This window comes from Nansenia antarctica (genome assembly GCF_963989245.1).
Source record: "Nansenia antarctica genome assembly, chromosome: 3".
NCBI classification, from domain to species: domain Eukaryota; kingdom Metazoa; phylum Chordata; class Actinopteri; order Argentiniformes; family Microstomatidae; genus Nansenia; species Nansenia antarctica.
The window spans coordinates 74357453-74370851 of record NC_137688.1 but is presented as its reverse complement, the minus strand read 5'-3'; the positions used below and the strand labels follow the sequence as shown (position 1 = coordinate 74370851).

General features: G+C 45.1%; 2 protein-coding genes across 2 annotated transcripts in view; one reads left to right on the top strand and one right to left on the bottom strand.

Annotated features, from left to right (window-relative positions):
* Window positions 1-4722, bottom strand: part of ctsba (cathepsin Ba) — a 14134-nt gene extending 9412 nt beyond the window's left edge. The window contains exons 1-3 of the mRNA XM_080526808.1: window positions 4601-4722; window positions 631-775; window positions 341-426 (exon numbers count right to left, since the gene is read on the bottom strand). Of these exons, the coding sequence (XP_080382934.1) occupies window positions 341-426; window positions 631-753 (209 nt within the window). The 5' untranslated portion in view covers window positions 754-775; window positions 4601-4722. The remainder of the gene's footprint in view (window positions 1-340; window positions 427-630; window positions 776-4600) is intronic.
* Window positions 4723-5638: 916 nt separating this feature from the next.
* On the top strand, window positions 5639-10329 carry LOC308154405 (kelch-like protein 10; the record flags this gene model as incomplete). Its single annotated transcript, XM_080527568.1, has 6 exons — window positions 5639-5784; window positions 6086-6575; window positions 6690-7307; window positions 7428-7577; window positions 7665-8019; window positions 10202-10329. The coding sequence occupies 6 exons, from the start codon at window positions 5639-5641 to the stop codon at window positions 10327-10329; spliced, it is 1887 nt and encodes a 628-aa protein (XP_080383694.1).
* Between the last annotated feature and the right edge of the window lie 3070 nt (window positions 10330-13399).

Here is a 13399-nt window from a genome sequence, read left to right as displayed (position 1 = left end):
TACTGGAGAAAACGAAAATGTTGATGTGTTCAATACTTATTTCCCCCCCTGTACCAACCCTACTACATACTATTTAGAGCCTCCAGTTCGGTAAACGTATGCAGTGAGTGACACATTATCACATTACACCTCATTTACCCTGAGAACCCTCCCTTGTCTGCCCCACTGCATCATGGGACCAACATCTTTCTGACGGGTGCAGTGAACCTCACACAACAGGGACAGGAACCTCCAGTATCACATCTGGCAGCAGTTTACACAACGCACAACGTCCTGATGTTACAACACTGAAACCCACACACACACACAGCAGACACACACAGCAGACACACACACTCACATGACGGGGAGCTTGGGGCCGTTGAGCAGGGTGCCACACAGCCTCTTCACGTAGCTGAGGTCAGCGTTGGGGAAGTTGTGGCCAGCCTGGAGAGGAGGAGGGGGAGGAGAGGAGGGGGAGGAGAGGAGGAGGGGGAGAGGGAGGAGGAGGTTTCACTGTTTGTCAGTAATACTCAAATAATATGCTAGCTCTTGATATTCTAAATGTGTACATCCACATCCCCGCCAGGTGGAGTTAGCCCCTCCCCCCCTCACCTTCCAGGTGGAGTTAGCCCCTACCCCCCCCCTCACCTTCCAGGTGGTGTTAGCCTTGTTGATGTAGTCGACCATCTCGTGAGACAGCGGCGGGAGGCGTGGCCTAGCCCAGCTGATTGACAGCCCAGCGACCAGACACAGGAACGCTGCACGCCACATCCTGTAGGGGTCGGTCTACTTCCTGTAAGAGACAACAGTGTCAGTCTACTTCCTGTATGGGACACAGGACAGTGGACTAGGAGCAGCCTAGATTGTAGTTAGAGTCACTTCCGGACCCTGAAGACGCAGGGTCTAATACATGTTGCACTAGCAAAGAGTCAGCGTGTAGTAGGTTATAATAACAAACTTCACAGATGAGAGAGAGAAGACAGAGAGAGAGACACACACACTGCTAGGCCTACCTCTTAGCCTCCAGCCAAGCAGAGACACACACACTTCAACCACAGCCAAGCAGAGAGACACACACACACTCCAGCTCTCAGACCAACCTCTCCACAGAGAGTGAAGAGAGCAGAGAGAGGAGGTAGAGAGACTCCAGGTCCTCAGTACTGGCTGGCTGAGCAGTCACAGTCCCCTGGGCTCAACCAGACACCTGGCAGACTACATGACGCGCACACACACACACACACACACACCAATGGCCGCAAGCTGCCATGCAAGGCGCCGGCCCGCTCACTGGGAGCAATTTGGGGTTCAGTGTCTTGCCATTCGCTTCCATGACTTCACTTAATATGAACCTCAAACCCAATAGTACAACAAGTACTCAAATTAATTCATTAATTCTTCCTTTTTTTGGCCTTGGAGACGGCAATGGGCCCTGGCGTTGTTGGCATAGATGACTGTTCCTTATGATGACTGATGGATAGATGATCCACATCTGAGTCGCTTTGGATAAAAGGCATCTGCTAAAATGCCAAACAATGTAAACTTAAGTAAAGGAGGGACAATGTCAACTTAAGTAAAGGAGGGACAGTCAACTTAAGTAAAGGAGGGACAGTCAACTTAAGTAAAGGAGGGACAATGGACGTCACTGTTGGCTGAGCCTCAGCCAGTCCCAACAGGTTTAGACATGGGGTGGGGGGTGGTAGAGGACTAAAGAAAGACACTCACCTGACACACTGGCTCACACACCCCCTTCCAGTCAGGGCCTGTCCTTACACAAACTACCCCCCCCCCCCCCCAGAAAGGAAACAGAACTCCCCACAAACAAAGGCTGCCTGCACCACCACCATCAAATCACATGATGAGAGCAGGACTGAGTCATCAACCAATGGGAAACCAGCTCTGTGGTGGGCCGTTCCCGCCAGCTCAGCACAATCACATGATCATTCCTCTAGAACAACAATGTGTCATTAATCAGCAGCTGCCTGCCAAGACTTACTGAATCAAATGATTGCGTCAACAACAGGACACCTTTGACCTTTGAACCAGGAAGTCTGGTCTGATAAATCAGCTGGGGCAAGTCAATGTCCTACAGAAGAAGGCTGCTGTTGACACTAGAACAGTCGTGCCTTTTTCACCTACTATAAGAGCCGCCTCGGGGGTCAAATGACCATAGTCTTTACAATCGGAAGCTGCTACTTACACACAACGACCACTAGTTGTCCGCCATGTAAATTAGCCTGCCTCCTACACAGAAAAACAGCAAATAGCTTCATACTAGCTTATCCTGATGTGATTTTGAAAATGTAAGGATACTGGGTGGTAGAGCGCACATATCTAGGAAGAGTCATGAAAGGAGGGTCCTGAAATTTGATTGAGTGCATAAGATAAGATATGAAAGAAATGACCATGACAAATGACCTGACCCATGGCTGTTCTAGTGTTAAAGAACAGTCTCTGTATCTTCTGTTAAGACACTGGATGAATGACAGGTAGACTAGGTCTAAGCCAAAAGTACTTATTAAAGACTTGGTAATTATCTGACTGCAAATAAAAAACAAACAGACTTTCTAGAGAAGGGGGGCGGTGGGTATAAACGCTTATAAAAGTCTTGTTGTTGCTTATCTGAGCATAAAGGAACCAGTTTTTCTGCTCCTTTGACATTACTGTCATAGCCACTTCATTGCGTCATTCATGACAGAGGGAATGGAAAAATATACTAGGAGGACATCCGTTTAAACCCTGTGTCTGGGGGCAGTAGTGGTGTCTTCCCTCCTCTCTCTCTCTCTCTCTCACCCATCCTTCCTGTCATCCCTCCTCTCTCTCTCTCTCTGCCTTCCTTTCATCCCCCCCTCTCTCTCTCTGTCTCATCCTGCCTGTCATCCCTACTCTCTCTCTCACCCAGCCTTCCTGTCATCCCTCCTCTCTCACCCATCCTTCTCTCTCTCTCTCACCCATCTTTTCTGTCAATCTCTACTGTCTCCATCCCAATAAATCAGAAATGCCCTAAAAACAAATATAACATTTAAACAAAACAGTAAGAAAACAACAGCTGTGGCTCATGAGATTACCAGACAGACAGTTAGTAAAATCAGGAAACGAGTGTGAGTGTGAGTGAGGTGACATTTAAACTGCTGCAGAGGAAAAGGGAAACGAAACAGCGTCTCTACCGCAACAACTGGTTACCCTGACTCAGTCATGAATGGTAAATGGACTGACTTATATAGCGCCTTTATCCAAAGCGCTTTACAACTGCCTCTCATTCACCCCTTCACACACCAATGACAGCAAGCTACCATGCAAGGCGCCGGCCCGCTCATTGGGAGCAATTTTGGGGGTTCAGTGTCTTGCCCAAGGACACTTCGACATGTGGCCAGCCAGGGCTTGAACCGCCGATCTGCCAACCTTGCGATCACATGGGGCGGCTCCACCTCCTGCGCCACAGCCGCCCCATGACTAGCCCACCCCCGCACTAGACCTGAGCCCCCCCCCCCCCCCCCCCAGTCCTGCCTGCCTTGTTCATGGTGGGGACCGTGACCGTTCACTTGGCTGGACCGTGTCGTGACCATGACACTAACCAACTTGGCTGGACCGTGTCGTGACACTAACCTACTTGGCTGGACCGTGTCGTGACACTAACCTACTTGGCTGGACCGTGTCGTGACCATGACACAGCAGAGGCCTGGCAGCAGCCTGCCATGGAGGCAACCTCAGATCTGTTTACTACCACAAAATGACCATGACCATGTCTGGTTTACTACCACAACATGACCGTGTCTGGTTCAGTTTCAGGGTGGCAGGGACGGACCAGAACCTGATAAGGCTGTCTACCTCTGTGCCTTTTGGACTGAGTTACACTGATAACATGACCTGACTTGTAGCCATCTCTAGACTCGGGGATATGAGAGCTGCTGCAGACACATTGGGATAATATTGCGGATCATCACTGACCCAAACCACGGGCAGGGTTGCCAGATGGGATTGACAATTTAAATGTCCAGCCTAACCAGTGTAAAAACCACCCAAAAAACAGCCCATCTGGCAACCCTGACCACGGCACATAACGCCTACATTTAGCTAGCCATCGCAGCTACATCGCTAACAACAAGTTGAGACATCAACATCAGGTTATTTGCCAACTTTACTGACCTACACACCACATTGGGCGAAATCACGCTGGTCACAACAACAACCTTGCCCAGAAGCAGGGGGGTATTCCATCAACGTCGCTAAAGGAAAATCCAGGCTTATTTTTCATAAATATCGCGAGATTTTTTTTATTTTTTAAAGAAGCCTGGATTCCTTTTGATAAGTCTCGCGAGACTTGTCAGAATAAGTCTGGGTTTTCCGTTAGCAACGTTGATGGAATGCCCTCCAAGACAGCCACGGCAGGACAAACGGAACTACGGGAACGACTCTGGCTGCGTTCGTAAATACGCTCTGGAAATCTGATCAGCACTCATGGAATGCCTCTTTGTCCAATCAAATAACTTGGTCCCTTTATGACGTTGAACCCAGCGTGCGCTCCGGTGCTCTCAGAGCGAATTTATGAACGCGGCTTCAGTTTAACAAACAAAAAAACAACATCAGACAATAGAGTTAAGGTGTTAGACACAAACGTTACCTGTGTTCTGCGGTCAGGGCGTTACGGATCTGGAGCCGACCACCTTATCAAACCCGGTCTGGAGGTCTGTCACTGCAGGGTTGGATGTTTAGAAGCTTTCGGTTCTGCCGTTTAAATCAATGGAAACCACGTGACGACCTATCACGTGCCTCCTCCTCCTCCTCCTCCTCCTCCTCCTCCTGTTGTGTGACGTCACTGGGGGGGGGACGCTCACGTGATTCAGACAGCCGTGTACGTCATTATTGCACTCTCAGGTCACAGTCAAACAAGCTGCACTGTACACTGTCTCCTAACCTCTGAAGAGTACAGTGTAGCCTTGTCTCTCCCAGGCGGTGAGCCTGGGCAACACAGTGTAGTCTTACACATACAGTCCTATCTCCTGCCCCATTCCTCAGCTGGTATGAGAGAACGGAGAGGTATTCCGTCTACTTTGCTCAACTAAAATCCAGGTTTATTTTGATAAATCTCACTAGATTTCCCACCTCTTCAAGCTTGCCTTCACCAGTTAATCCCTCTCCCCCTCCCCTTCCCATGTGTCCACAGTACTACCTTAAATTGAGGACGGACATGTATGTGTTTGAATATTATCTTCTCTGTACCACAAAAGCAGTAATAAAGGTTCTGATGGAGCAGTTACACAATAAATTCTTTATGCGATTTTGTTGTTGTTATAATGGCAAAATATATACAACAAAAGTCAATATGGTTTAAATGATGCTGTCATTTCATACAGGGCACCCTCAAAAACGAGATGATGATGATGAAGAAGAAGAACATTAATATTTTTTTATGATGGTGTCAGCTTATTATGAAAATTGTATCTGAGACATTCTAATTTTGTATCACTCACTGTGATGTAATAATGCACAATTCTAGAACATGGTTACCACATGTAAGGGGAATGAAGGTTCACAGTCATTGCTCAGAAGAATAGTTGCAGTGTGCCACCTCTTGCCCAACTAGTGGATATTAAAGATATTCAACACAAGGATGAATGAACTGGAAGAGGGGTCCACCTCTACATTTCAGAGATGCAACATGGAGAGAAAAATGAGTTCCATGGCATGTACAATATTTAATGAGCTACGACTGGAAGGAAAATTCTGTGACGTGGTGATTAAAGTCAATGGCATCGAATTCAACGCACACAAGAATATCCTTTGCGGCTGCAGTCCATATTTCCGGTGAGTGTCTTAACTTGGGGGGGTAGCCATGATGGATGGCAGGGATTCACTTGGCATGGATCCAAAGGATAATCAGAAGAAAATAGCCAGATCCTACAAGAGCTTACACATTGTTCTTTGTGGCAGCAATTATACATATTGATTCATAATATTTGTGTACCCCTCTTTATATTGTCATATAATTGCAGAGGGTGTTTATTATATTGCTGTACTATATTGAAAAGAGTATTGAGAAAATCTGGTACAGTATATGGATGAGTCCTGACCATCATATCCCTCCTCTCTAAACCCTGACCCACAGAGCTCTCTTCACAAGTGGCTGGAACAACCTAGAAAAGCGGGTGTACGACATTCCTGGTGTGTCACCGGACATGATGCGTCTCATTATTGAGTATGCCTACACACGCTCTGTGCCTGTCACTGACGAGAATGTGCAGCAGCTTCTGGTGGCTGCAGACCAGTTCTCTGTCATGGGCGTTGTGCGAGCCTGCAGTGACTACCTAGAGGCCCAGCTGTGCCCGGAGAACTGCATTGGCATCTGTACGTTTGCAGACTTCTACTCCTGCCATGAGCTGAGGCGCAGGTCCTCTCTCTTCATCCTGCATCACTTTAAGGAGATGGTGCGTAGCTCCGAGGAGTTCCTGGAACTCTCGCCGTGGCAGTTTCGTGACATAATTGAGAAGGACGACCTGAACGTGAAGCAGGAAGATGTAGTGTTTGAGGCCATCCTGCACTGGATTGGCCATTCTCCTCAAGACCGCAAAGCCCAGATCTCGGTGCTGTTGCCTAAGGTGACTGAGAGTCGGACAACACACGTAACACGAAAATGTTTGATGCATTTCATGAAGGTGTATCGGCTGCCGACTGCATTCTGTGTCCATATCTGTCTGTGTCTGTTTCCTTAGGTACGCATGGCCTTGATGACAGGAGACTACTTCATGAACAATGTGAAGAATAATCCACTGGTGAGAGCCAATGATGACTGCAGGCCCATCATCATCAACGCACTGAATGCCATGTATGACCTGACCATGAATGGGCCCTCCAGCTCTGACTTCGGCAACCCTCTGACCCGCCCTCGCCTGCCCTATGCCATCTTACTGGCCATCGGTGGTTGGAGTGGTGGCAGCCCCACCAATGGCATTGAGGCGTATGATGCACGGGCTGACCGATGGGTCAATGTGACTCGAGAGGAGGAGAGCGCACGGGCCTACCACGGTGCTGCCTACCTCAATGGCTTTGTGTACTGCGTGGGAGGCTTTGACAGCGTTGACTACTTCAACAGTGTGCGCAAGTTCAACCCAGTCACACACACTTGGCACCAAGTGGCACCCATGCACTCACAGCGCTGCTACGTCAGTGTGGCTGTGCTGGGTGGCTGCATCTACGCCATGGGCGGCTTTGATGGCTATGTGCGACTCAACACTGCTGAGCGCTATGAGCCTGAGACCAACCAGTGGACACTCATCTCACCCATGCATGAGCAGAGAAGTGATGCCAGTGCCACCACACTTTTTGGAAAGGTAAGTGGAACAGAGGAATAGGTAAGACTAACTGTACCTGGAACACAACTTGATAACTATTGTACAATGAATCTATTAAAAAGCCAGGATGGATGAATTTACGAGTTGCCTTAATTCTAGGTATACATATGTGGTGGTTTCAATGGGAATGAGTGCCTGTTCACAGCAGAGTGCTTCAACCCTGAGACCAACCAATGGACTCTGATCGCCCCCATGACAAGCCGACGCAGTGGGGTGGGGGTCATCGCCTATGGGGAGCAGGTCTATGCGGTGAGACCTACATAAAAATACACAATAAATCTATGCTCAAGTTCTGATATACTGTTATTGACCCACATTTCTCCTATCCTCTCTTAGGTGGGCGGCTTTGATGGAGCCAACCGTCTGCGAAACGCAGAGTGCTACAATCCCCAGACCAACACCTGGCGCGCAGTTCCCACCATGTTCAACCCACGGAGCAACTTTGGCATCGAGGTAGTGGATGATCTTCTGTTTGTGGTGGGCGGCTTCAATGGCTTCACCACCACCTTCAATGCGGAGTACTACGATGAGAAGACAGATGAGTGGTATGACGCCCATGACATGGGCATCTTCCGCAGTGCCGTTAGCTGCTGTGTGGTGCACGGACTGCCCAATGTGCTCGAGTATGCTGCCCCGCGAGATACCCTGCAGAACCCCCAGGAGGAGCTCAAACTGTCCACCTCCAATAGCAGCATCCTTACTGTCTGACACCATATCTACCCACCATTACCCCCCATCCCTACATGACCCAGTCCTGCCCACTGCAGTCCACCTGGGCAGAGACAGAAACTATCCAAATAAATCCTTCAAGTGCCCATGGAAATCACATAACATTTCTGTCTTTCTTATTGCTTCTATCAGGCCGGGTGGTACAATTATTTTTCTACAATGAACGTATAAGGGAGACTTTAATTGAATGCTAGTTTGCAATCATGTCTTAACTTTGCTGGGCGCTAAGCCCATGCCCATTAATGTCCATCAATACGTGTATCTCTGACGTCTACATGTAAATACCTGCCAAACAAAAGACAAATGATATAAGCACGCAAACACACACACACGTACGCACGCACACACACACACACACATTTGAATACTTTATTTGGTTCCACAAATTATATTATACAAACAGGGAATCAAATATTTCGGGGCTAAGCAGCACTGAACACTTAAGGGTACACATAACACCTCCTTCTCCACACGGCCAAGCTGCCAATAATAGCTGAGACAGAGCAAAATTTGGCAACCTGTTTGGCCTTTCTTTTAGACATTGCAGCAATTCTCAGACCCCTCATGGTGCATTTATATACATGGCCCAGACTTCCAAATACAAGTATGCTGAATTTGCACTTGTACCCAAAGCTGGTTATCGTACCAAGCAGTGGTTGGTATTTGATATACTTGTCCTGGAAAGTCTGGTCCATGTACAGGTCAAAGGGGCAGCCTACTTCTACAATCAGCACCTCCTTGTGGCTGGTGTCAACAAAGACAACATCAGGTGTATTTGGGATGTTGGAAAAAACATCATTGGCAAAACCAAACCACTCTGGTAACACTCTGGCATGCTTGTACATAGCTGCGCTAGATGGTAAGATGTTTTGTACTGTATCAGACACAATGTCCACAATACGGTCATGACGAGCTATGTACAGGTGTTTGTATGCATTACATCCATTTGTTATGTGTGCAATGGACTCTAGGTGTTGTGAATCCTGATGGTTTAAACAGAATGGACTGTGAGTGTGGGGATACCAGGTGGACAGATTGTACTTGGTCGGTAATACCTGCAGTCTTGCTTTGATGGTGAATTTCAGAACATCCTCACCAACAGCGACGTTCTTATACACTGAGTGTGAGACTGAGTGGTCAGCGAACTGCAAACAGGCTAACTTTTTCACACACACACACACACACACACACACACACACACACACACATACGTACATACATACACACACACACACACACACACACACACACACACTCTTTGCACAGTAGCCTATGTCTCTTCATGTCAGTACATTCCAATGACATAAACACCAAAACATATAATGAAATGTTTTATTATTTCTTTGTTGTATGCTGCTGTTTTCCCTTTCTTTCCTTTTCTAAGCAGACAAAGGTTTTACATTAAAATATGAAATACCCCCCCAAATCTATAAATAAAACATCACAGGTTGGACAGTAATGTTTGACAGCTGTCATTTCATGAATCATTTACATGAGTAGAAAAAAACAATGCAAAACAAAAGAGAAGCTTACATAACGTACAGACACATACAGTCATTTGCCATTTTCATTTTCAGTTACGGTAAAAAAAAAAAAAAAGACTCATGTTTGTACGTCAAATGTCTGATGTGGTTGGGGAGGGCGTTCCAGAGGGACGGGGCTGCTGTTTATACAATAGTAGACCACCTATAATAATAATAACAATAATAATAACAACAACAATATTAATAATAACAATAATAATTATAGTAATAATAACAATAATAGGCATAATAATAGTAGTAATAATAATAATAATAATAGTAATAATAATAGTAATAATAATAATATAATAATAATAGTAATAATAATAATAATAGCAGTAATAATAATAATAATAGTAATAATAATAATAGTAATAATAACAATAATAGGCATAATAATAATAGTAGTAATAATAATAATAGTAATAATAATAGTAATAATAATAATATAATAATAATAGTAATAATAATAATAGCAGTAATAATAATAATAATAATAGTAATAATAATAATAATAGTAGTAGTAATAATAATAGTAGTAGTAGACCTCACCTGCTAAGTCATCAGGCCTGTGTCATGCAGGACTCCCACACCACCTGACCTCTGACCTGTGTCATGCAGGACTCCCAGACCACCTGACCTCTGACCTGTGTCGTGCAGGACTCCCAGACCACCTGACCTCTGACCTGTGTCATGCAGGACTCCCAGACCACCTGACCTCTGTCATGCAGGACTCCCACACCACCTGACCTCTGACCTGTGCCATGCAGGACTCCCACACCACCTGACCTCTGAATAAATGCATGATCAGCCTCTCTCTGTTCCTCTGTCCTCCCTGAGTCATGTGACACACTGAGTAGACTCACAGATGCAGCAGCCTTGTGATGGTGTTGTGATAGTGACAATGTTTATTCAAGTACAATAATACACTCATGACCACTCTAGCTCTGCGTTAATTACATTGCATTACATTTGCCTGGTGTTATATGTAAAACCATAATTATTGAGCTGCAGATTAATAAGTACTGATCAAAAACAACAACAACACACAGTAACTCACACGTAAGGTTCACATTTCATACAGTACATGTGGGCCAGAACATTTAAATTCAAAATGCAAGCAACTCAAATATACAGAAATATACAGCTAAAACTGATAAGACTATTCAATTGTACACATAAGGCAACGTAACCGCTGACGCTGTCATCTCAGCAAAGCTAGCTAGCTAGCGCTGATGCTAGCTAGCGCTGATATGAATGATCAACCTTCATGGTCAAGCCAAGGCATAAGGATTCTACAGCGTGTGTATGTATGTGCACTACGATGCATTACACATCCATACTGAAGCATTATTATTAGCATGTCCTACAGTACAGCATGGATACATTCTGCGCTTTATTGATGTGCAGTGTTGTGTTAAGTGCTTCATTCTTCACATGTACTGGCAGATACAGTACAGTGGCTGCAGGAGGTGAAATGAGGACCATGCAGTTTTACAACGATCGCAAGCGCCACTACTGAAAGCTAGCTCAACCCTTCCCTTCATAGTAACACTACTGAAAGCTAGCTCTACCCTTCCCTTCATAGTAACACTAAAGCTAGCTCAACCCTTCCCTTCATAGTAACACTACTGAAAGCTAGCTCAACCCTTCCCTTCATAGTAACACTACTGAAAGCTAGCTCAACCCTTCCCTTCATAGTAACACTACTGAAAGCTAGCTCAACCCTTCCCTTCATAGTAACACTAAAGCTAGCTCTACCCTTCCCTTCATAGTAACACTAAAGCTAGCTCAACCATTCCCTTCATAGTAACACTAAAGCTAGCTCAACCATTCCCTTCATAGTAACACTAAAGCTAGCTCAACCCTTCCCTTCATAGTAACATCATAGAGATAAATACCTACATTTTATGAGGTAAAACAAGATACAAAGTCCAAAAATAAATAAATAAAAGTATAACATTCTGATGACATTCTAATAACACTGACCTCCACACACCCATAGCAGCACTTACCCCCAGCCCAGACCGGCCAAGTTCCATTTCTGTCCCTAGCGCCTTCCCCTTCGCCCTATCTCCCCCCCCCCCCCCGCCCCCCCCCCCTAAGCTAGGCGATAGGACAGGGGGTCAGGGGTCATGGGAACAGTATGAAAGCTCTGGAAGCTCATCATGATAGCTTGTTTCAGGCACTTCCTGGTTCACACGGTTTCACACAGGAACTCATCCGTGTAGCTTTGGTGCCACTTATCAGATCAGATTTTGGTTGTTGTGATTGTTTCCTTATAAAGTTCACAATGTACCATTATTCCCCATAAGGTGAGAACTGGACACTGAACAGAGAAATGCAATGTAGTAGCTGTTTAACTGACTGGTCTTCATAACGGAAGACATTCCCAGATTACACCTGTAAACAAAAGTGTAAATACACTGTAAATAAGAGTAAGAATATCAATTTGAAATATTGAAATACGTAATAAAGTCATCAATGAATATATTGCCTTATATTCCTAGAGTACCTTAGATTAAATGTCACATTTTTATACAACAGTAATGATTGTATATACAGTACAATAGCTGAGTCAACCTTATTAAGTTACTGTAGAGTTTCTCTCAGCTAATCAAAAGCACCTTCAGCTATGCCATCAACCTCATATCTATGCTATCAACCTCATATCCATGCTATCAACCTCATATCTATGCTATCAACCTCATAGCTATGCTATCAACCTCATATCTATGCTATCAACCTCATAGCTAGTTGAGCTAAAGTGCAAACGTTCTATCAATGCAGTTATAACAGACACAAAAACTAAAATATAAACTCTCTTCTGTCAAACGGTGAAGCAATTATATGATAACATATCATAACAATAACACGAACAAAAAGCAAAATTATATACAGTATATATAAGACTCCTATTTTGGGTTGGGGTTAGGGTCAGGGTTAGGGTCAGGGTCAGGGTCAGGGTCGGGGTCAGGGTTGCCTCCTTAATGTGGTGTCTCTGTGTAGGTGACAGTTATGTGTATTCACAACCTCACACTGAGTGACCTTACAGTATAATCAAGCTACAGTTATGTTGAATCTTTAGTCTAGGTGCAAGAACGGCCCAACTTCAGTCCACATGCTCATATCTTGCTTAAAACAAGATGTTGCCAAGACAACAGTGTATTAACACTAGAACAGCCATGTGAGTAAAGAAAAATGTTATATCTTTGCATTCGATCAAATTTCAGGACCCTCCTGAAAGGCTTTTCCTAGATATGTGTGTTCTACCACCCAGTATGCTTACATTTTCTAAATCAGGATAAGCTAGTATGAAGCTATTTTGCTGTTTTTCTGTGTAGGAGGTAGGCTAATTTACAAGACGGCCAACTAGTGGTCGTTGTGTGTAAGTAGCAGCTTCCCATTGTAAAGACTATGGTCATTTGACCCCTGAGGCGGCTCTTATAGTAGGTAAAAAGGCACGGCTGTTCTAGTGCTAACATGGCTACAGGAACTGTTGGGACAGTCTGGCACCAAGGCCTAATCGTGTCAGATAATTCTCTATATTTTAGTGTCTCTACAGTAATTCATCTCTCTGGCGGGAATGAGGTCAATTCCATTTGAATTCAGTCAATTCAGGAGGTGAATCGAAATTAAATTCGAGATTCAGAGTAAAATAATCCTCACAGAAATTTAGAGATGGCAGGTTAAAAAAATTCAATTCCAGAGGAACGAATTCTCGATTTTCAAATTTCAAATCTCCTGAATTGATTGAAAGGGCAAACGGCCAACCGACACCTGTCGGCCAACCGACACTTGCTGTAGCTCCTCCTCCTC